This window comes from Streptopelia decaocto (assembly GCF_964273445.1).
Source record: "Streptopelia decaocto genome assembly, chromosome: 1".
In the NCBI taxonomy this organism is placed as follows: Eukaryota; Metazoa; Chordata; class Aves; order Columbiformes; family Columbidae; genus Streptopelia; species Streptopelia decaocto.
The window spans coordinates 53478326-53503991 of NC_138663.1; the positions used below are offsets into that span (position 1 = coordinate 53478326).

Genomic DNA, 25666 nt, shown 5'->3' on the forward strand with positions numbered 1-25666 from the left:
TATACAACTCCTTTAACTATCCATAGTAAATCCCACTTTGCTACCAGAGGCAGCAAAGGGAACAGGTAATAGTTGCAAGATGGCAGAACAGTGATCATCACATCAACACCAAACTGCAGAAAGCACAGCATTAGTGCAGTGCTGAAATACACATTATGCAGAAGCATCTGGATAGAAAAGCAATACATTAAGTATGCCTGTCCATGGAACAACATTCCAAAGGGTTAAATTCCAAATGACATCAACAATTTCAAAGTTATTGTTCATTATGTCTCTGAGCCTCTTCTGATACTACCAATACTCACTCGAACTCTGGAAAAGTTCCTTTTTTGAAAGTACAATATTCCAACTCAAGGCTCATCTACTCAGACAAACACCAGAAGAAGATTTACAGTCATTCATGCAGGAAGTTAGTTAATAAACTGCAGGCAAAATCTGGAATTGTTTTATTATAATTAATAATGTATTATGGTGATTATGGTTTGGCTGAGAACAAACAGGCCAGCCTCAGCTAGTCCGAGATAACTGCCAAATCTTCTGCACATGAGACAGATGGTGGAAGCATTTTAAAGACTCCCTGTGCACAACAACTCTCTGTAACGGGGGCTCAGATTCAGCTGAACAGCAAAGTAGCTGAAGTGGATTGTGATAAAAGCAAAATAAGCAGCATCAGCTACCTTTAAAGCCTTGGGTTTCACCCAAGGAAAAGGTGGGAAAAAAAAATAATAATAGTGCATTCAAGGATGTGAGGGAGGGGAAATTGGTTGCACAACTTAGGTTGACTGTTGACTGATGAAAGTGAAGGAAACTGTGGCTTTTGATATGGTGCACTAAATTCAGCAGGTATGGAGATGGAAGGACAATGGTTGAACTCAGTGAAGCTATTATGTATCTTCTAAAATGGCTTGTTTAAACTTCCCTAACAGTTTTTCATGGACAACACAGAGTAGTCTGGAAACATTGCAACTTACTTTTCAATAAACCTTATTCTTCTCAAGAACATAATTTATCTTTTGTTCTTATGTCTAATCTCTTTTGGCTCATCTTCCTTTGAAAAGGGTTTTGAACCTCAAGAATGTTCCTCAAATACTCCCTCTAAGAGTCCCAGAAGGCAAATGATAGATTGTAGAGGAGGAAGACAGAACAAAAAATGAAAAGTAATATCATACAAATGAGAACTCTCCCAGCTACATCCCAAGTTACACCCTCTGCAGAGAATCCATCTTCCTCCCTAATTAATTTCTTATGGTATATGAAGGAAGGTCAGTTGTAAGGAATAGACATTTATAGACCAAAAAAAAGAGGCCAAGTTAGGAAAAAGAAAAACAAAAGAAGAATTATTACAACCGTTGACATCTGATGCTGCCAGTGTCCCTTCAGCCTTTCATTGAACCACTAAAATTCTTTCACTAGAACAAGCAAATATGCTATATTCCTTTCTACACCAATGTGCTTTCCAGGACAGTATACAAGCAACACTTAAACCTTGGCTTATGTTACATACATTAATTGAACTTTTTATGAAGCTGTTCGAATAACAGTTTAATATTATTATTTGGATGAGCTCTCTCAAGCTAGGTTTCCACATGGAGATCCTTCAACCTTTTGCTTTTTGGCAGTCACCAAAGAAGTGGAGACGCAAGTACTATCTGAAACCAATTTCAAGTGGAATCAAACTGGGGAGCTGATTGTCTTTTTACACCAGTTCCATGCCCATAATTTCAGTGAATTATTCTTGATTTATCCCTGAAATGAGAATCAGTCCGAAAGTATGCATTTGCCAGAAATGGCATTACCCTTAGGGATATTGTCAGTCCACCTATCTGAATAATATTGTACTGCCAACTCACAACAAAAATTAAAATATAAAAAATACAGCAGGAGCTGTAATTTAGTTTTTCAGAGAAAACTCAAGTTCAGTTTTTGTGAACAACATGGGGTTTCTGTCAGCTAATGTTGTTGGCTCTAGTGATGGACAGAATACAGAAACTTCTTGCCTGACTGATAATATAAATCAGATATTTGCAGCATATCATTTTTTTTTTTTTTCTGCCTGCATAGAATTGCCAGCAGAGTCCTTTACAGTGGAAAGGCCAGGGCAAATCATGCCAATTATGAAAAAGGATTATACTAATGATACCATAGAGAAAATGCATATGCCCTTCACATATCTACAAGGATGATAGAGAGGAGAATTATCCTCATTCATGGAAGTTCATAATACCAGTGGCAAGGCATACATTGAAGCTTTGACAAAAACCCTGTTAATTTTGTTCAGAATAGAAAAAATAAGATCTAAAAAGCTATGTGAGAGAAGACAAAATCTCAGGTACCCATGCTGTTGTGAAGGTCCAAAGCCTATCCTGCCAAAAAAAGTGAGAGAAATCTGTATTGCTTTTACCACCTGATTTCATACCATAAATGTCACACACTGTTGAAGATCAGCATAAACAATTATGTGTGTGTGTTTGACCTTCTACAGGATTTCTGTGAACCAATTTGGCAAGCATGTGTTTTGCTATCATAAGAATTCATAAAAATATTTTAATTTTTCCATTTCCTAAACACCTTTTCCACTTTTCCACTTCCTAAACACCTTTTCGCTGCTTCAAGGAATAACATACTTATACACAAAAAAATCTGTCAACAAAGCATGATTAAGGTTGTAAAAATCAAGCACTGAAAGCTCAGAAAATGCCAGAATTGTCTGTACATCTATAATATAAATTCTTCATGCCTGTGCATTATGATAAAGTTTTTAATGACATGATAGCATATAGTATGTCTAAATGTGACACCACATTTAGAGGGTTCAGAAGAGCTCAGGTATCCCGCTTTCACTCTCTGTGTAAGGGAAAACAGTCATTATAGGGTAAATCCTACTTCATTTCTGTAAGCTTTAAGCTCAAAAATGACTTTGGGGCTTGTTCATGCAGTCTGCTAATGTCAAGAGCAGTTTGTAAATGCACAGTGAGGATGGAATACATTGGGATTTTAGTTGTTGAGATCAAATAAATCTTTCTTGAATACACATTAATTTCTTTTTTAAAAAGCCTTATATCTTCCATAAAATTGGTCAACTTTTCACGCGAGGCCCAAAATAATCTGACGAATTTGAATTCCACAACTTGGCAAGTGATACACTCAGAGACGAAAAACTCAGGAACAGCAGAGTAGTTTTTAGCACAACATTTTTAGCCAGTCTGTCAAAGTCGTATAATGAAACCAAAAATGGATGTATGTACTGTGAAATGCTGAACAATCTCATTAGTTGAGAACTAGTAATATCATCCCCGTGGCTTCACATGCAAAACATTTATGTACCTGCACACTGTATAGAACAAATTAACATATACATTACTAAATAACACTTCTGAGCAAAACAAACACAAAGTGTTTGAGTGGCATCCAGAGCTGAGGAACACTAAGAAAAAATTTAAAATGTCTTAATTTGGACTTTTTTTCTTCCAGGGGAAACATGTGTGGTTTGAAACCTGGGTGTGAACACTGCATGGTGGGAAGAGCTCTAATAACTTCATTCCCAGGTGAAAAAAAGATATAGAGGCATAGAAAAACGTGGGCACTAGCGACATTCTCTGTCTTTAATTACATGACGCCCAGCCTCTAAATTTTCCACCCTCTCTCCCACTTTGAGCTTAAGGTTCTTATTCTCACATACAGAGCTCCACAAAAGTCCCTTCTGCCTACATCTCATTTCTCATTTTCTCCTTCTGTTATTGCCTGAGTTCTATCCAAATTATTTTCTTAAACGCCTACTGTACATTTTCTCTGGTCTTTGCATCATGCCAAAGCTTGTGTTCCACAGAACCAGGCCATGCTCATTTGAATTGCTATCTAAAAGAGGCTTTTTCTGTGAGGTCAATAAACGATATGTCAGCTAAAGCAAGCTTCTTTTCTAAGTAACTGATTCTCTACATGAAAATTATCTTCTTTACCCTGATGCAGTGTTCAACTAATGCAGGCTATCCCTGACTTGTGTCACAGACATATTTTCACCAGAAAATGGTGAAAAGTAAAAATTATGTCATATCTAGGTTAATATTCTAGAACTTCTTCAACTAATTTGCTGGATTGTAAAACCAGAGCTTCTCTGTGAACCTCTTATCCTTTCCTCATTAAATACATATTTTTCCTTAAAGAAAACTTTATTTTAAAAAGATGGGACTGAAATCAACCCCCTAAAACTGAAGACTGCCAAATTTCACAGATGCTACTTATCTCTGTGATGGCCTGACCAAACCTCAGAGCTGACAGTTCTGCAAAAGTTGGGTTATGAATTTTTATTTCACAGACATGGATACAAGCCACCAATATGAATCTATTTAAGCTCAAGGACATGAAACAGAAAACACTTGCCTAATCTGCCAGAACACTAGTGGGAGCACATTTTTATGCTCACACACACATAAATACATGTACAAGGGCACGGTAGTGTTGTTTCTTTTTTCACACTGCATAGACAATGGGATATAACCTCACTGCTCGCTTCCCACTGCTCATGGGCCCTGTCTTCCTCTGACACCCACAGAGGGAAAAACAGGTAGAGAAAACCAGGATTCTGGTTCCAGCCAACTCCAAATGCATGTTCTGACCCACATCATCAGGCACACGCAAGCTTTCTAGACACCATGTGAATCCTCCCTATGCCCATCAGTTGACAAGGCAACCTGTAAAAATCATGTCCTATTTCAGAGATTCAAGATTGCAAATAAGGTCTGGGGTTCTTAATACTTTCTCTTACATTTTCAACAATAAATTCTTCCTAAGTCCCTTTTCCATGTGAGAAATTTGCTTTTTCCCCACTCATTGTCATGTTTGGCATATTTTGTGCTCAGAAACCTAGCAGTCTCAGAAGCTTTCTTTCTCTTACTATTCCTTATGAACAAAACAGTGATATATTAGCATGTATGAAGAACAAAAGATACCTGGAAAGCTCAGAGAGCTTTTTACTTAGCAAAGCACTGTTACCTGTCTGCGTCCACAGTTACATCATGAACCCCTCTTTGAATGACATCTCGAGAGGCAGCTAGGTCTGGTATTCGGTTCAGACTTCTTGTGTATAGGTTGAGTCCTCCATCTGTCATGTACCTGAAAATAAATGTGTGGTCAATCAGCGCAAAATGTAACCATCTGGCATATATGTTTCATGCTAAAGTTAATGGACTGTGGAATTCGAATGTTTAAGGTACAGGCTACACTATTAGATTGTAGACTTGTATTAAATATTCTCACTTGGTGCGCCCAGCACAGGTAGATCAGGTATATTCCTATTTTCTAGGATCATTTGTCTTTTTCTGTGATGGCTTACAGGCCAACCTGTTTTACTAAAACATAATTAGACTGAAACCCTCAAGTATCTTCAAAAAATTTAAGAACATTTCAGGTACTGCAGTTTTGTTAAATAATAGAACAAGATGCAAGAAGCATAACTCCAGTTAAAAATAGGAAAAAAAAAAAAAAAAGAAAAAAACCAGTAGCATCCATCTAAATGGAAACATAAATTGAGAATCCAAATCCATAGTCCCGGCAGGGGTGCACTCATTCAGATATGAAAGAGATATCCACTGAAGCCCTTACAATGACATTTAAGAATCTGTTTCTGTCTGTGTTCCTCTAGCTTGATTCCTACCACTTCACATTATAATGAATGACTAATGAATTGAAGAGTCAGTATAGTGCAGCTTAGTCACTAGAGAACCATTAAAAGTTTCTGAATTTCAAGCAGCAGCAATAATTGCTGGAATGCCTACCTACTGTTTAATATCTCTATGGGAGGTCTTGGCACTTTTAACCAAACAGTACCACAGCCTGTCCTACTCTCAAGACCTGTCCCTTATTTTCTCAAATGACCTTTAATTAAACTGTTTTCCCTCCTGGATTCTTGCTTTTTATGTTTCTCTCTTATAGTTTTTGATAACTTTAGCGTAGCATCCTAGTGCAGAGTTTGCACAAATTTATTTGTGAAGGACCATGCATATGTATGGCACTTAACGCAGAAGTATACATACAGAATAAAAAAAAAATTGTATACCTCAGTGAACCTGCTCAAAGTTAATTTACAGGCTTGCTGAAATAAATCTAGTCCAAATGCTAGGATGATAGCTAAAATGATCTACTGGGGTTCATACCCAATTAAAATAATCTTTAACATAAGTTCTCCTCGAGCCACGAAATGGTGTCACTCAAATCCATCTTTCAGTTGAAGTGTGTATCCAAGTACACAAACATTTAATAACTCTGCAGACTCCCAGGCACAAGCCAAGGTACACACAGACACTGCTGGTGCTCCAGATGTTCTGTTGGCCCTCAACCTCCAGTTCCTTCTGGGAGCTGGTTAATTGATATCAGCTGTCCCAGAGCCCACAGTGTTAATACAGCAGCCTGGGAGCACTAGCCTCCACCCCCATAGATTGAGATTCCAGTTGTGTCCTGAGTGGCAATCTAGATGAAGGTAACCTCAAGTGCATTAAAACACAAAGGGCTGGTTTGCTCATTTTCAACTAAACTCTAAAACATTTTATGCAGTGGTAAGATTTGATCTACAGGTCACCAAGGATGCAGAAGGTAACTTCAGATTAGTTTTCAAAGGTAAATTATCAGTCATACTCACACACTAGATTTATCCTTTTATTAAAGACAAAACTTAGACTTTTTGACAGATTATTTAGCTAAGGGTGAATTATGCAGTACATTCCAAGGCTCTGGAATTGCATATTAAGTTTAGCTGTGGTTTGAATGCAACCCAGCCTATACGGATTTTTTCCTCTATAAGATCTAAATAGAGAGACTTAAAAATTGCAACAGGCCTTCCTCACACTAAATTCTAATTACTGTTGCATTCCTGTCCCCAAGTGTTTAAAGTAATTAAACTGAAAATGGAAGAGGCATGAAGGAGATAAGACTTTACATGCCTCAATGAATCTCGAATTTTCAGAGCTTATTAACTTGTTTTTAACATTTATTGCACCTAAAAATGTTAACTGAGCAAATTGCAACTTACTCTCTGTTGAGTCATCCTTATTACAGATGCAAATAAAAGTCACCCAAGATGACTATATTAATTCCCTAATGTGATAAGCTAATTAATACAACTCATCAGCACTGCAAAGGATTCCCTATATATATATTTATTCATTTTTTTAAAAAAAACATGCATCCATTAAATGCAGTGTTTATACTTTATGATAAAAGGTCTTCAGACATTTAAGTATTACCTTTTCCATATATATTTTCCCTGTTCTAGCACACATGAATATGGCATCCTCCTTGACAACTACTAATGCTGTGCTATGGACAACCTATCAGAACTGTTCCATTCACAGAGCACTGAGACAGAGCACCAGAGAGATATAGGAATATGTTTTCTTTATAGTTATGCTCTTTCTAGAAATCTGTCTTTGGATGGTGCTTGAGGTGAGACACTACTCTAGAAAGAACTCTGATCATAGACTTACATTTGCCCTTAGGAATGTATCGTATCCTATTTCATCAGCCACCATTCTCTAATCACAGCTATATTCAAACTAAAATATTAGATTGACAGCAGGAGTCCTAAATTCATACAGAGTGAAGTAGTGTGGTGTGACATGGCTATGTATGCTATGGGACTTCTATTCAATCCAGTTTTAGCTCAGCCATCAAACACCTTTGAGATGTCAACAGCAGCACTGAATAGTAATTTAAGTATGAATAAAACAGTAACGTAGGTAAGTGACCCATGTTAATGAGATTGATATAATAATTGTTATACAATAACAACACAGTGAATGCAGTACCCCAAAGTCAATCAACTGATTAAGCAAACAAAAATAAAAATAATTGTCATTCTTCCTCCTGGGTATGCTAGGAGAGTGACTGATCTTTTATGAAAAGATATTCCTACAGCTCAGATGATATGCACAGTTGAAAAATTGCAATAAAGGCCTATCACACAGACTACACTAGACAATATCTGAAGTGGAAATAGAGAAAGTCAGTGCTGTCAGCAACCGCTTTTCATCAGATGCATCCAATACCATAACTACCATCTCAAACAAAACATAAAAATGCTGAAAGAAGACCCATCTCAGGGCAAGCAGTGCAAAATGATGGTTTACCAGATAACTAAGAAATTCCAGTAAGTAATAAGAAGTACCTGTGCTTTTATCACAGTTGAAAGCAAAGCCATCTTGATGTTATAGGAGAAAAACTGCTTTTGAAGGCAGCTGAGAACATCCCTGGCAGCTTAGGTATTTGTTTTGGTTTGGTTTAGATTTTTTTAATATGTATATTTTTAGGTAGCAACCATGATGCAACTTCCACTTGTGTGCCAATATTTGTTACAAAAAATCCTATTAAACCTGCCAATTTTGCATTAGTTCAAATGGGGAGAAAATGCTTCTTACCCACTATTGATGTCATCAGTTCGGAGGCTTTTCCCAAGAATGTCCCCATCGCTCATGTAGCCACCAACGTCAACTTCAGAGGACATGTCCAAATCGCCACTTCCCTTCTCACTCATGTCGATCTGTGAGATATTTCCAAGGCGAGAAACAGCTGCCCGGCGAAGCGGGGTGGTGTACATGAATCGCGAGGGGTCTGTGTGTATGAAGCGACTCGCGCTGCTGCGGGGATACCCAGCGCCCAAGGACGGGGCATCTCCTGCTTGCAGCCGAGGACTGGCCTGCCCTAGTCTCCAGGTCACTGGGGTGGACCGACTTGTCAAGCTTGGTATGCTTCTGCCATTCACCTCAGTTGTCACAGTGCTGTCAAATGTTGTCTCCAATGTGCTGCCAAACAAAATGGAGAAGTCAGTGAACTGTGCTTTCTCTGTTCCTGAGAAAGAAGGAAAAGCAAAGGCTGGAAGAATATATATTTCTTTAAAAAGTTCTTTGTGTGTGTGATTTTCTCCAGGTGCACACATATTAGTGTATATAATAACCTGTACTTATAAAATAACCTAAAATAACTTTTATAGGTTTCTAAGCAGATGTATATCAGACAATAACCATTTTTGTGAATGACTGTATAAGACACTTTGATAGTAAAGTATATTAAAGTCACATTTAAGTTGTCGAGTCAGCCTAGCAAACAATATGGCTAGCGTCATAGCTAATTTTCACTGGCAAGCTTCTAATCCATTCAGCAACTAGTAATGCTCTCCTACACTCCAAATTTTTAGCAGTCTACACAAAACCCAAATACCTGTGACTTATCTGGGTCCCTCTAAGGCTCGACATAGTTTCTTCCAAATTCTGTCTCAGGTCTGCTATATTCTTTACTGTCCTCATTCTTCTTGTTTCAGGGTCTTCCCCTGGAAGAAAACAATAAAACCAACATACATTTTAGTGCACATGAGCATATAAGGTTGAATAAAGTGCACACATGTATACACAGCTGAGAATACACACATCTGTTTGTAAATAAGCCTGTCTCTTTAATCTTTCTAAAAATAAAACCTCACTCTTGCAGTAATAAAACCTACACATGCTTATAAATAACATGTGATATGTAAAAAACCCACTAGAAAGAATCCTGGTGAAGTATCCCTGTCAGGGCCCATATCCGTTAATGAAACTCAGATTTAGAGTGTTGGGATTTTTATCCTCTGTAATCAAGGCACGATGCAGCCCCAGACCACTTGATACATTACACAGCCCCTTCTTCCTCCTTGACATTTTACATGACTTGGTAGGAAATAAAACCACAGTAAATCTGTGTCTGGAAAGAACTGGGATGACTGCTACAACAACTCTTTAGTATGCACTTAACATCCAGGCTATTTCAAAGCACTCTTTAAGTCAGGCACTTAATAAAGCATCTTTCATGAAATGTAATGGTTTCCTGAAGGGGGAGATTATTCTTCATAGGGGATAAAAAAGTATTCTTCTTGGAATAAAAATCTGAACACTCCAAGTAGATGTGCCATTTACACAATTATGGATTTTAACAGCCTTCAAGGATCCATTGTGAGAAGCTAGTCTCTTCTTCTGAATAGCAAAGCACACAGAACTTCACTGAACATCCTCAGTCATGTTTACTTCACATTACAAACAACAACAACAAAACACAGAAGAAAAAAAAAGTTATATGTGTTACAAAAGGAAAATGTAATAAGCCTCAAAGCAACCTCCAAAAACTATATATGAAGATATAGAAATGCATGTTTTCTAGCATATCCTTATATCAAGGAATTTTAGTTCAATTTTTCTTTTGGAGAATAAGAAAAATTCAAAGGACAATCTGTGATAAAGTCATTGATTTATCCAAGGTTGGTGTTCTCCTTCTGGTCGTGAACTGTATCTGTTGCTTGAAGGAAGGTTGGCAAGAAGCATCATTATTCTAGTTATGTGTATAATGCTGAACATGGAGTGCAAGCAATTTTGTTTTGACTCTAGTACTGATAAATTCCATATCATACCTCACCTTGTTAATTTAATTTTAGTCCTCATTCTGGAAATGTTATTATCAAGAATGATATTGTGCATCCACTAGAATGATCTCTAATATTTAACTCTAGATCTCAGTATTCTCATTCAGAACAAGCTTTTACTCTAATCTTGGAGTACTCATGACATCAAGAATCTGTTTCATCTTTGAATACATGTAACAAGAGATAGTCTGATGAATTTAAACTCAACATCATATAAAAATCAATATTAGAAATCCAAGCAGAGGCAAAATACCACATATCACTATAGAATTTCACATCTGTAAAATGTAAAATACATATGCAAACACTTTTCTTCCAGTTGCTGTATTCCTCATTCTGTAGCCACCTTTACTCCTCACAGGTTTGTGTGTGTTTACAGAATATTCGACAACAGTGAAGGCTCTGAGGAAAAGCATGGCATGCCATTCAATGAGAGAGACAAGAGAAAAAGCATGTAGAAGACATTTGACAAGGTGACAAAAAAAAAACAAACACAGAAACAAAACCCCACAACAAACAAACAAAAACAATAAAACCCAAAGAAAAAAAAAGCAGAGTGGAAAAAATGGGAAAAATAGGAAAGAGAATTTAATGTAGAGCTTGCTAGAAAAGTTGCATAGGACAGAGAGCTGGGAAATACTCAACATAGGGCTGGAAACAATGAAAATTATATATATAACAAAGTATTCTGGAAAAGTAAAACACACACACACACAAAATGTCCTGGTAAAGCAAAAAGATCTCAACGCCACATCTGTTTGAAGGCATGGGAAAAATATGGTAAGGGGGACTTACAGTAAAACTGCAAGCATGGGTTTAATAGTCCTTTAACATACACAGTGACAATTATTTCAAATAAGGGGCAATTTACAGAAGAAAACTTCATTTGAAGAATGGTTCACTTAAGCTCCTTAATTTTGAGTTTTGGCTAAAAGACGAAGACTTTGAACTCATTGATAAATTGAATTGCTACTGTACTTTCTTCTGCATCCCAGATCTTAATATCCAATCACTCTGCTGGTACTGAGGAAAAATCCCAGCTCCTCACATTAAATGGAAATAATTAATTTGATATAAATTCCATATATACTTTATTTCTTCCCTGATAGGCAAATGATGTATGGTTGTAGCCAATATACCCTGAAGCTGTGGCTCAATGTTAAGCTAGCTTTGACAGAAATGCCAGTTTGAGTTTTTCCCATCTACCCTGACCTGCTTAAGTCTTCTGTCCTCTCTGCTGAAGCCAAACAGTCCTTTAGGAACTGCTGTTTGCTTGTTTATCATTCCAAATCAATTCTTCAGAGGTTTCATGGTCCAGCAGTGCATAAACCTCTGGCTTGGCACTGCAGAACTGACTGTGGGGTCAACACCAGACAGGGTGGAGACAAGACGTGGAGATACAGGCTCAGGACTGCTATCAAACTCTCCATCTTCTCAAGCCACACCCCAAGGACATGCCCGTTTACTTTTTAATTTGCTTTTGTTTTTGTTTTTGGTTTTTGTTACATAAAGTATGTAGCATGTGTGCATTTTTACATATAATACCTTGCAGGAGGCAAATGTTCACATGCAGATTGAAATTACCACAACTACTATTGTGTTTTAAACTGAAAAAGCTCAACTAAGCAGCTTGCTTATCAACCTACTCATGGATCCCGTGTACTGTTTGCAGAGGTTTCTGCACCACCCTGGGAGACTCCTGGGTGGCAAAAGGGCTCATGCCAAAGCAAAGCTGTAGACCAGTAAGTCCTGTTAGATTGAACCTGCTGCTGGAAGCCCAGACAGTTCCCAGGCAGACTGACCATGTCTGCCTCCAGGCAGCTCCTGCAGTGTGCTCAGTTCCTCACTGTCGCTGTCCTTTTCTTTCTCCCCTTTGCTAAATGCACACAAATTCACTACCAGGAGCACATTACATTCCTGCCATAACACCTATATGGGGGACATCCAGGATCTGGTACCTGCCTGCCTAAGACCAAAGGTGAAGCAGTAACATGTTGGTATAAGACAGTTTTCTGTTACACACAGAAATACAAGTTCCAGGGCATAAGCAGGCAGAATTAAAGCCAACGCAATGCTTTACCTTTATATTTATTTGAGGAACTGAATATACTTAATATTTGCAGTGACTTTGCCCTTTCCTTCCTTGTTTATCCTTGTTAGTTGTCCTTTGCTGTATGTTAGTACTACAAATTCTTGTAGCAAAAATGACAACAACTGTCTTTTTAAATATATATTGTACAGTAAACAGCATAACAAAGCCTTAAGGTATAATTGTAATACAAAATAAAAAGGTACATATATATGGCAAACTGCCACAATATATTTTCACAGAAAAGAATTTTTCACTTTCAGACAAATTATAGCATAGAAGTGATGTTACTCTATCCTGGAAAGGTGAAAAGTTTGAGGCCTAATCTCTTTTGATCTCTCAATGACACAAAGGGCAATTTCAAAGCCCCTTCACCATTTTTTTCTAAAAAAAGATAAAACTGGAGTTTTATGATTTTAAAATACTACAAAGTACTACGTACAAAATACTCATAAGTGTAACTATTAAGTATTTTTAAAATAATTATTCTTTCTTCTTTCCATGCTTTTCTTAAGGCTCTATCAATGGACTCATGCTGTATCATGGATGAGCAAGTCAGAAAGTACCAACAGTTGAACATGATGATTGAGAAATTTTCTGCACTGAGTGCAAGATCCTCATACCTAACTTGCATCTGATATCACCTCCACTTTCAGGAGAGCACTGTGGCTCCCCATCTAGATCAAGCCTCCTTCAGTACAGAGGATGATAGGGATGGTGAATAAATGCTGTTTGTGATTTATTTTAATTCTGAAAGGCAGCTACAACCTGCCTAGAAGAGACACTATGGTGCTTATTGCAGCAGGACTGGAACACAATGTATAGGTTCAAAGGGAGATCAATCTCCCTGGGCACTTTGTTCCTTATTGCTATGGTTCACTGCCAGCATAGAGTCTGTCCATATTTGCATGACCTAACATATTAGAAATGCTCCCTAGCTTGTTATCTCAAGTGATTCTGGTTTGTAGGCTGAAGAAACACGATTCTGTTTCATACATGGAGAGACTGCGATAAGAAAGACCAAAAGCAGGGTACTCCAAAACATTCTGTCCAAATTCTGTTCCCCTTACAAGAAAGTTTGATGTAAATATTTTACTGACTCCATGAAATACATTCTGCTCAAATCACTATAGGCTTCATCATATGTTAAACATGAGTATTCCAAAAGATTGTCCCCAAATTCTTGCCTATTAGCAGCGAACCATTACAGGTTCTTTCAACAAATTTCTAGAGAACACATTAATTTCTTCCATTGTATGAGGTATGTACACAGGAAAATTAAGTAAGCATTGTACAGAAATCACTAATCATCTAGGTTGAACTTCTACATTCACCATTCTGAAGCTCATCTATATTTGCACATTTAATAATACTATTCATAATCATTTCAGTACTTCCACATGTGTAATTACAGCACAAGACATATAAATGGGAGAATAATAATTTCATTAATTGTCTGATTTTCATAAAAGGATTTATAAATAATAATCAGTTCCTCAGAGATTTGTCCACTTTTAGATATTAACTCTAGTCACAAAGGAAAGTACGAGTGTTAATCTGCAGATGGGGAAACTGAGGCTCACAAGAAAAAAATGGATCTTCTCAGTGACACACAGCTGAAAAGCAGGAGCAGGTGGAAAGCTCAGCTTCCTTTGCTACCAAGCCCCTTTTAGCATACTGGAACAGCCTAGTAATAAAAGGTATGCATAAAAAGAGAAGACTTTTATTCTTTGTTATTTTGAGATTATAGCTTTTTACACTACATACACAGCAAAAAAATTATCCTGAATGTTTAAACACAATCACGATTCACATATCCACCAGCAAGGATCCTCCAGGCCAGACACACACTACATGACCTTGGAAAGTGAGCAGCCACTTCAATCATTTGACTGGCTGAAGAACAAAGCTTTGGAAATGAACACTTTGAGAACTCTCATAAAGGGCTGAGAGATGAAAAGCGAAGTCAGTAACACAGAAGCCTTTTGAAGCACCTATGGCTGTGGACTTCAAATGCTCTATGGCATGCACTGATATAACTAAACTGGCTATTTAAACTAAACTGAAACCCTGACACTCACAATTCCATGTATATGGATGAAATTATCAGCCAGGGGGTCAGTGGGAAGCAATGCTGGAGAGACAGTTTGTAGGTAGGCCGAGATATTTTCTATCTAAACCAAAGCTTGGAGTCGAGATTTAAATTTTAGATTCATGAGAAAAAGTGTCACTAAAACTAAATTATTTGTGAGTAAACTAATAGCACATAAATGTTTCACCTTATTTTTTCAGATAAGCAAACTGTGCTCAGTTATTCACAGGCTGTTGCTGCCTATGCACCCATCAAAAGTGATTTAGATATTTGTCTTCATACAGTCTATAGAGGTAAGAGTAAGCAAACAAGGAAGAAATGTCTAGACCCTATTTTTGCATACTATTGCAAATAAACCCAGTTCTGTCTGGTGAAATCACTGTCAAGATCAAAAATCTGTTTCATGCAGATATGTGCTAACACTTGGGTCTCCTGCCCTTTCTGATGTCAAGTCGAAGTCAACTTACCTAAAATATCAGTATAAAGGACCTGTTCTAGGTCCCCCAGCATTGTTATTATGACGTCTTCATCCAGATGTGCAGTCCCTTCACGCAAGCAGCCTTCCTCCTCCTCCTCCTCTGCCCAGTTCCTGTGGGGGAAATGGGCCGTGCAGGGTGCATTTTCATCATCTGATTTCCCCCCCTCCTCATTGTCAATCTTGAAGCCTTCACCTGCATGCCGGTCTCCCGACCTCCTGGATATCCTGCTTCCAGCAGGTGGTAGTGCCTGAAACGCTTGGGGTGTGGTGAGGCTGGGGTGGCAGAGAGAGTGCACAGACTGGGAGAGTCCCTTGGAAAGGGAGCCCCTGCTCCCAGCTTCTGCCTCCCGCTGATGGTAAGTCTGGCTGGACTTGGAGGCGTTTCCAAACCAGTTCTCCCTGCATGAGTATCGCCTCTTCTCCCCTTCACTGATGAGCGTGAGATTGGTTAGAGACTTCTGCTTCTGAAGACGAACACACCCTCTTCTAACGTCCGTGCCTTTAAACACTGACAGCTCAGCAGATCGCTGCATCTTTCCGGCTGAGGTTTCACCTCAGTTAGATTTCATATTTCAGAGATGGACAGCAGTTCAATTCTCCTGAAAAGTATGGGAGGTGATCCCTCCATCACTGCACGCTGCACATCCCAGGTGGCACATACTTGTGCTCACAATGAAAAGCACAGCTCGAACATGCAGAGTACGTACTGTAAATGACTAGACAGGCACAGTCATTTTCCTTAAAATTACGCTGCTGCCTCTGCTAAGCCACTTCTCTTCCGTCACATTAATCTGCAGTACTTACAGTCATTTTCACTTGGACTTCTCTCAAGCAGAAGCGAGTTGATCAAACACTCTGCTCCAGCACAGAAGTAATCCCAAAAGCCAACTGTGTTTTCCCCTCTCCATCCAATCACCAGTCTCATCGGAGCGGTGGGCCTGCATCTCTCTCTACAGCTGCTGCCTTCTGAAATCCAAAGTAGGCACAAGTGCCGTCTCGGGCTTTCCTCCCCCCTCTCACCAGATCATGACTGATCCCAGTGCACGGCTCCTCACTTCAGATGGGCTGACACAGAACTGCAAGTACAGCCTCCACGTCAGAGCTCAATAAAGAGCCAAAATTAACCACTGAAGCAAAGCTCTGCACAAGCCTCCTTACGTTTTAGTATTCAACCTGCATTCCCAGATATATGACTCTTCTCTGCTACTGCAGCGAATGCTGCTGGCTGCCATGGCAGCAAACATCCTAGTGAATTAAACCGGAGACACAGAAGCCTCTGCCCAGTTTACAGTGCTACAGGTTTCAAGACACAGCTTCACCTGAACGGGATGCTACAGTAACAGACCTAGCTCATGGTCAAATCCTATTTTTCTCCCCAGAAGGTAAGGATGACAAACTATTTCTTCCATATCCCTGCTGCTCCCTGTGCAGGAAACTAAAAGCAGGTTTGCAAATGGACCTTCAGTCTTGCAATTTCTGCTCTAAATTAAAAAAAATATAATTTAATATCATAAGCTAAAAAACGGAACACAACAGAACCTATCCAGCAAGATCATTTATAAAAGGAAATATTTCATTTCTTCTTCCTTAAAATATACCTTGTTTGCATCTCTGTGAGATTCAGAGGCTAGTATGGAATTGAAAAGCTGTAATAAAATCATTGTTTCACAATCTTCTGAAGAAAAGCTAATAATGGGATATTAATTTTCTTATAAAGCAACTGATATCATGTCTGAACTAAGTTTACCAGTTCTAAATGTTGTTTTTAGATATATTTTCAAGAGAGAAAGAAGACTTATGTTTGAATATATACCTTTTCTCACAGGCAAAAAGATGTTAATTCCAGAAATAACAGACAGATGAACAAAGAACTAGCTGAATTTCATTCTAATTTATTAGGCACAAACTTTTTATCTAGGAGCAATTAATTTCAGAAAACATTATGTAGAAATCTACAAATATGAAAATTGTTGTATAACAACATGCTGCTTTTGTCAGTGTGATAATATACTTGTCTCAGATCCCTATCTGAGAAGCCTTGACAAGGAAGTAACCTTTAAAAATGCCACCCTCAGAATCACAGACTGTTTGCAGCTTTCCTATATGAATAAATGGGTGTTAAAAGAAGCATCAGTGCATTTCGTGCTTTTCACTGGCTTAGTTTACAGTTTTGGAAGATATATAAGATATACATTTCCTAGGTAGCCCTCATAAACAGAGAATTAAAATAGAAAATAATTCAGTAGTCTTAAGCAATGACAGTTTTCCATGTTAAATCACTGATGCATTCCTAGAAAGACAAGGTCCCCAAGAAGAGGAGATGCCACTCCCCTCCCCACCTAACTCAAAAAGTCAAAGAGAGGACAAGAAGAATGCTTTGTCAGCCTGAGTACAAAATCCTCCCAAATATTAAATGCCTGACACTTGTTCAGCATGGAAACAAAAAGTAAGACTGCTGTGGTTACTCCCAGGGTCTGCCACTTGCAGTGGCTGCCTTATGGGCCCTTGAAAGGTTTTTATGAAGATGCTGGTGTGGATGGCCTGCCTGGGGAAGCGGAGCTCCAGCATCTCCTGTGTGCTCCTGCACAGCAACATGCTGCTGGCACCCGTGGTCAGCATGGCCTAGAAACAGTAGAGGTTGTTAGAAAGTCTCCACAGGGTTGTATTTAGAATAGCAAATTTGCAAAATGAAGGGTAATGTCACTCTTTTCCCACTCAGTGGTTTTAAAACCTCAACTTGTATTCAAATTGGTACAGTATTCTCAGTTGTCATATTTTGAATGAAGAAGACATGGGTTTGGCCCTGGGCAGCATTGCGGTGCACTGGGATCAAGGGAAAAGGATCTTTTCTTGCCATAAACAGCAAGGCAGAATCTGATCTAATACTCCAAACAAATTAATGGTAACTTCCTCACCTGCCCTTTCAAGCCCAAACAGCTACAGTCAGTGGCTTGTGTCCATGGTCAGCTGTAGGCAGGTATGGACCTGCTCTGTGCCCATGCCAAGCTCACAGTGTGTGTGCCTGGACATATGTAGCAGCTGCGGTAGGGCAAGGGGTAACATTTTTTAACTGAAGAAGGAGAGACTCAGGCCAGAAATGAGGAAGAAATTTTTTACAATGAGGGTGGTGAAACACTGACCCAGGCTGCCCAGAGAGCTGGTAGATGCCCTATCCCTGGAAACATTCCAGGCCAGGCTGGATGGGGCTTTGAGCAACTTGGATCTAGTTGAAGATGTCCCTGCTCATTGCAGGGGGGTTGGACTAGATGAGCTTTGAAGGTCCCTTCCAACTCGAACTTTTCTATGATTCCCTGATTCCTGTGGTACTGTATCTGCCTTCAGTAAAACCTGTAGGCAGGGTGTACTCCCTCGTGCTAAGCTTTACTCTGCTAGGGAAGCAATGCCTAGTGTATCCGCTCAGCTCTGAGCATGAATAGACCAGACACAAGGCTGCCAGAACTTGCGGGGTATATTTATTTCTCTTTCCAGCTGGAAGGAAAAGAACTTAGGGATGGGATGAAGTGTCTTCACCCAATGAACCATTCCAGACCTCACGTGTGGTGTTTGCAATAGGTAACCCACCACTGCAGGCTAGAAGAGTCTCTGGTAGGGGTACAGCTGGGTCCTAGGCAACCCAGTGGGTCTCAGCATCTCTGCTAACCTGTTTCTTCTCCTTCCTGTTCTATTTGCTGCAGCCCAGCTCCAGCAGGACACAGGCCATCGTGCAGGCATGAGAATGACACCGAAACTGTGTGGGAGCCTCATGAGGGTATCTGGCAGCTCCAGCATCCACCCATCTCAATTCTTTTTCTACACACATTAAAAACATAGTGAGTCAAGTGCTGGAATATGGAGACACTGTGGCTACTCACACAACCTTCATTCAGTCTTTGTGTGTACAAACACAATACTACTGCCCTTATTTACAAGATTATATGAACGTTTCTCCCATTAGGATTAAGGCCTGACTTAGTAGACAGGCCATCATGATCATCCTAAGATACAGCAGAAACTCATGTACATCTTGGACCAAATGCTCAGCACAAAGAACACTGAATTAATCCTCCTGCTTTACCACATCTCCCTGCAGGGTGTCACTCAACAAAACATAAAATTGCAATGTGGAAAATTGTCACTTTTGTGAATCTCATCCCACCATTTTAGATTTCTGTAATATAGCAACAAGCAAATACAGCTTTCTAAACTAAGCAGACAGTATAGGAGACTAGAGAAGAGCAAATGTCATGACAGAGTATTATTCTCCACCTGCCTTGCAATTCAATGGATTCCCCACTCACCACACAGGAATAAGTTTAAATCAAGAACAGCACAGGGAATTTCCCCAACACATCATAGTCAGTGTAACATATTACCTTATTTTTACTGTCTTTTCCATAAAAGGAATTCTAAAAATGGTTTTAAGAACTAATAATCTAGGGACAAATTTTGCTGTCAGATAAGGCTTTCTTGGAAGTCTCAATGCACAGTTCGGAGCCTTATGAATGAATTATGAAATAGATGTGCAAATGCATAAGATTATATTATATAATATTATGCTAAGTAAGTAAGCTAAGTATGCTAAGCTAAGCTTACTTTAAAAAATGTAAACATTTCCACACCTTTTTATTAACTATTTATTTCAGAGACCAGAAAAGAAGAACAGTAAACATAAAAGTCCGAAAATGGAATGTTCTTATGCTAATCCTGCCATTGATATTGGCCTATAACTCTTAAAATTACTCTTTCATTTTTGTTTCATCCCTCAGATTTTTTTGTAATTAGTCAATATTTGTAAATTCATAAATAAATATTTAATCAAACACTCTGCATTAAGCTCTTTGAACATGTAAACAGCTGTTAAAGGCAAACACTACCACTGAGTTCATAACATAATATTTGTAGTTATTGCCAATGGATTATTAAATAATTAAATTACTGACATCCTTCTCCAGTAAACTTGCATCAGAGACTGATAAATGCCACAGCTACTACAAGTAGGAATACAGGGTAAGGAAGTCTGAACAACTTGTTTGTATTCATATTCATACCTTGAAAAACAAGTGCTAAAGTAGATTACTTTATCAGCTTTTCATTCTTGTTTTAAAATCCTGTCTATAACGTTATACTCCAGTTTTGCAGAAATAAAGATTCTGAGTAGTCATTTTGAGGTAACTGGTACATAAAGTACATGAAAGAAAGAGTGTTCATACATGATTATAGAACTGGTCCTTATTAAAGACTCCCACATTTCTGTCTGTGATTTCCTAGACAGAAGTCTACACATCTGTGTGCCACATGTGCAATGAGTGTACTGTACACAGAATGTATCAAAACTACTGAACAAGTGACCCATGGCTACAACTGGGACTCATTCAGTGTGTGTATGGTATCAGTGACACCATGAATGCAGAGGGGATGTGAGGAGTGCATAAAGCCTCATATCTACTGCATATGAGCTGTGCCGCTATCTGCATGTGCACTGTGGAAACATCTGGGTCTGCTCTGGCTGAGCTGTGGAATATCCACAGGGGAAAAAAAAAAAAAAAAAGAAAAGAAAAGAAATGGTAGGATAAAAGTCTGAAGCACTTCAGGTCACATCTGGAACAAATTCTTCATGGAGACAGAAGAAAGGTGAAGAAACTCAGATTTACAGTAGCTCTACCGAGAGGCAGAACCAGCTTTAGGCATAAGCCATGCAGGAAATTACCTAGGGCAGCAGATTTATGAGGATTAGCTAACAATAAAGAGGTTATTCTCTTTATCAGGGCAGCACTTCTGGGTCCATGCCTACACCAGCCTCATCATCTCTCTCACCTTACAGCACCATCCGCCTCTCATGGCTGTGCAAGTAAAACCAGGTGATCACTTGCAGGGTGGAAGACACGAAAGTTTAAAGGTATCCAGCTCCCTTAGAAACAGGGAGAAAGACACAGCAAAGGAGAGTTGGAAACTACTCCTACAGCTTCTTGCTTTCCCTCTCTACTTCCTTCCCACCAGTATTGAGACAGTAGCAAAGGGATGGGAATTACCTTGCTGGGGACAGCAAACAGACCTGTGACTGCCTACTACTAGAGCAAGGAAATTAGCTTGGTTTTGGTATCCTGAGACACTCCAGGAGAATGGTGCCTGAACAACCACTCCTAAATATTTTTAAAGTTACGTTGTCCTCATCCAAGCTTTGTCTATATTGTGGAGAAGACTTGAACAAACCATGCTCACAGCATTATCTTGAGACTGATTGGCAGATTTTGCCCTGAAGTACATTAGAATCTCTGATAGGATTTGCTTGGCTACTTATGGGAGCAGTAATATTCAGCCAAGAGATGATAACAAACATGAGTGTGTAAATATTCTGAAAGTAGAGAAACAGTTTATGCAATGATATAGACTAAGATATCTTAGTCCTGACCATGTTAGCCTTAGGTGTAAATATTTGGCACTATAAAAATAATAAAGACTAAAGAAGCAGAAACAACACAGGTGGGATTCACCCCTTACCACCCTGGGTATAAGTGACCAAATCAAGGAAACAACCCTCACTTACCTCCTTGCTACTACTGGTATAATCACTTGATCATACCACAATAAAGATGCTCCTATATAACAGAACTTAATTGTTCTTTCCCATGGCTAATCCATCACGGAACACTCCCCTGAGCAGCCATCACATGAAATTTTTTCCATGCAGGTTCACCAAAAACAGAATCACCAATGACGTGGTGACAATTCACCAACACAGACAATTATTTATTCAGCAAATGTACTACCTGATCCATTCATTCATTTTGATGCTAACAGCCAATTATGAGTGGCACACGTCTATTTTCCTCTGTATACAACAAACCATTGACCACATTTTCCCGGTTGTTCTGCTTTACTGCCTGTTATGTCAGTCAACTGCTGAACCCAAATAATCAGATTAGAAACATCTCTGATGTCTGGTGCCCTTTATGCCATTTTCTTCTTTTTGATCCTCTTGCATTTCTGTTCAGAACAGTAAAAGGCCAGGAGACATCCTGTTTGATCAATTCACCAGGTAGTGAACTAATATATATATATTTTTTTTAACATCTCTGTGGCTAATTCCCTGAAACATCTTTTGATTGAAACACACAAGTGTTTCAGTTATACTCTTGACACATGCAAGACCAATGAGTCTGATTTCTGGATTAATTAAAAGTAATATTTTACCTTAATTTTAACAGTCATGCATCTCCTCTAGGGAACATTTCACCATGTTTTGGGGTAAGACATTTATTATAAAAGCTGGCTGTGAAAATAAGGGATTGTTAGACTTGGGAAACTTCCAAAGGGACTGAGACAAACTAGGACAAAACCTTAGTTTCTGTATGAGTCAGCTAAATGCCAAGGCAGTCCCACAAAGCTTAGGCATCTGATTTCCCTTCTGGTGGAGAGATAATTTTAGACTGATGTGTCAAATGAGTGCTTTAAAGTGAGTTATATCCTGTGCAAAAAGAACCACATGAATTGTTACACATTCATTTGAATTTTAAAAATTTGGATTAAAAGGGCAAAACTACAGGTGAGTCCAGTGAGAGAAGATTTCACCTTTTATTCTCATAAAAATGTTAATAAGAATAAAGATGCCAATGAAAAAAAAAATCACAATAACAACAGTGAAAAAATAAACCCCAAGGCCCCAGAAAAACAGCTCTGGTGAAGAGGCCCTTTGAAAGTACTCCCACACAACCCTGCAGTGCAATTCAGTCCTGATGAGAAAGTCAGCTGTGACACACTTTGCTTTTTGCATCCATAGGCAGAGTTATGGCCAGATCCTGGTTTGGTGTAAATCAGCACGGCTCTGTGGACTTCAAAGGAACTATTCCAATATGATTAAAAAAGAGAAAATCCCTTTGCATTTGTAACCTAATAAGGACTTTACTCCAGGTTTACAAGGAATTCCAGAACACAACCTTTAGCAGCTTTAACTCTAGCAGAAGCTTAAAAGTCACGTACAATAGTAAGAACTTGTTCATTTTCCCATTTTCTGAACTGAGATTCATTTATAAAACCAAAATATATCTTGTGTATTTTGTGATGTTATGATTTAATTTGATGATCTTAAGTGCATCACAGTGTCAAACATTCTGAAGCAGATTTTCCACCACTCCTCTTGAAGCACTCAATATCACTAACAATAATGACTTGAAACCCTAGCTTGTCAAAGCCCAGTTTCTGCAAAATGATGAAGAGGATATTTCAACAGAAGGAGACAATTCAGAGAAGAAAACTGTACATTCTAAGCACTAAGTGTTCGTGACCTAATTTTTCTGCATATTTAATACCACTCATGAATAGAGGTCAGAAGTATCATTTCAACTGATAGCCAAGCTCCTGGTAAGAAACAGATGTAAATAAATAAGTTAACAGGCTTTTCCTGACTTACTGTTACTCACCAGATATCTCCTCTAGGCACTGTTTGGCAGTCTTACTGAATGACAAATCCATTTTAGTAGGACTGGTACAGGAATCAGCAGGTGGTAAAGAGGTACTGTCATTTTCTGAGAGAGTTCTGAAATCAAGCAAGAAGATTTATTATTATTATCTGTCATTCATGTATTAATGGAAACGACGGTTCCATTCTAGAATCATGTCACTATATGCTGAAAATACCATGAATATCACATTCTTACTGTGTTAGTTTGACTCCAGCTACACAAATTTGCAAGCAACTAGGAACACTCTCTGTCTCCCTCTTCAAGAACAAGTCAGAGTGAAAACTGCAAAATTTGGAGCCATTTTGTTACCTCACTTTTTCTCTGCAAGAAGTGTCAACCAGATATAGGCAGAATCCATTTAAATTTGTTAAGTCACATCCCTGCACACATATAAGGGAAATGAAAACTTGTAATTGCTGAAATATTAAGCAAGAAAGGCCATGTGGGAAGAAGATTATGCAAGGCTGGAATGGAAATCTGTCCCAGATATTCAAATCTATGTGTAGCTTCTTTTGATAAAGCCCCTTATATAACTCTGGGGTAATGGGATAATATGAGTTTATCCATTAACTTGCTAACAAATAACCTATGTTTTCTTTGATGGTATATTTCTGTGGATATCATTGATAAATTGTAATGAGTACCCTTTGCTGAATACAGTTATCTGCTGTTGCACAATGGTAAATAGCAAGAAATAAACAAGCATGTGGATTATAATACAAAATAGATCACACAAATATTGTCTCTTCTTAAGGAACAACTGTAGCACCTAGTTTACACAGGAACTGTTAAACTATGATGCCATTAAATAGCAACATTTATCACATTTGTATACAGTAGAAGAATACATCTCTATATACTAGCCACTTCTTGAAATAAAATGGAAAAATCTTCACTGAGAGCTTAATTTCTTCCAATTTTCCTGACATGAATAGTGCACTCAGTCATTTGATTTCTAAAAAGACTAGTGAAATATTTATATTCTAATGTTAAAATGTTACTTTTATATCTCAATTATCTAAATTCGCCATAAAGTGTTTTCAATGACCAACTAAACTGTAAACACAAACATTTAACTGTGTGATAAATGTGTATTTTATAAATGTAAGTGATAAAAACAGTGACTTGTCTCTCAAAACAATTCTATGGAAACATATTTTATGAAATAGCTTTCCAGTTTGCATTTTATTCGAAGTTACTTACTGGATTTGTTCAGTAATTCATAACAGTAACTGGAAGAGCAGATATATTCACATACAACGGCACTAGTACTGTTGTGGTGGAATCTGTTCATTAGAGTCATTTAAGTCTCACTCTACTTTCACAGAAATAGAAATATAAACGATGTTTGATCTGATGCACTGTCTTTCTTATCAATTTCTGTACTTTTGGGTTGCTGGAAACAGTTAACTGCCCTATAAAAAACTATTTTCTGTTCTCTTCTACAGTTTCTCTCTGTCACACACCACCAGAAACAAGCTCAGCACATGTTGCATGGTTAACTATGTCCTACTGACCTTGAACGTAATTTTACATTTGGTGTTTGAGGACAGCATCTTAAGTAAAAAAAAGTCCATTCTATCCGTCCCCAATGAACACACACTGAAATTCCACAATCCAACCTACTTTCCCATATTGCTTCAAATAATCATAATGAATGAGGGGTCTGTCTGCTTTTACTGAAAGCCACTTTGAGAGGTCATGAATACTCATGAGTATTCCTGGCTGGGTTTAGTGCTGAGACTTAGTCCTGGATCAGACCAGGGAAAACTATCAGCGCCAAAAACATCTCAGAAAACGGCAGTTATAATAATGATAATTGAAGTGGTCCGGACTCTTTTTGTCAAACCCAGATCACGGAGCTGTCAGGGCTGGAGCCAGAGCAAGGCTGGAGTTCGTTAACACTGGAAAAGAGTATGTTGCTTTTGGTCTTGTAGGAAGAGCACCCAGCTAGGTGAGTGCACTTCAAGTATTCCTAGCTTTCTCCACAAAATGTATACAGAGTTTACATCCATCTATCTCTTGGTAGAAACAGGAAGAGATCCTTTTTGCCTGTTCTCCTTCTAATCCTGTGATACTGCATTCCTGATTGTACAAGTGTTCAACCACCAAGCAC

At 38.5% G+C, this 25666-nt stretch overlaps 1 protein-coding gene across 6 annotated transcripts in view; it reads right to left on the bottom strand.

Moving 5' to 3' along the window:
• The window catches only part of NAV3 (neuron navigator 3), a 268312-nt gene that overhangs the window by 102357 nt on the left and 140289 nt on the right, over positions 1-25666 (bottom strand). For all 6 annotated transcript variants that reach the window (XM_082055777.1, XM_082055776.1, XM_082055774.1 and 3 more), the window contains 4 exons: positions 23509-23624; positions 9205-9313; positions 8406-8789; positions 4990-5109 (listed from right to left, as the gene is read on the bottom strand). In XM_082055777.1, the coding sequence (XP_081911903.1) occupies positions 4990-5109; positions 8406-8789; positions 9205-9313; positions 23509-23624 (729 nt within the window). The remainder of the gene's footprint in view (positions 1-4989; positions 5110-8405; positions 8790-9204; positions 9314-23508; positions 23625-25666) is intronic.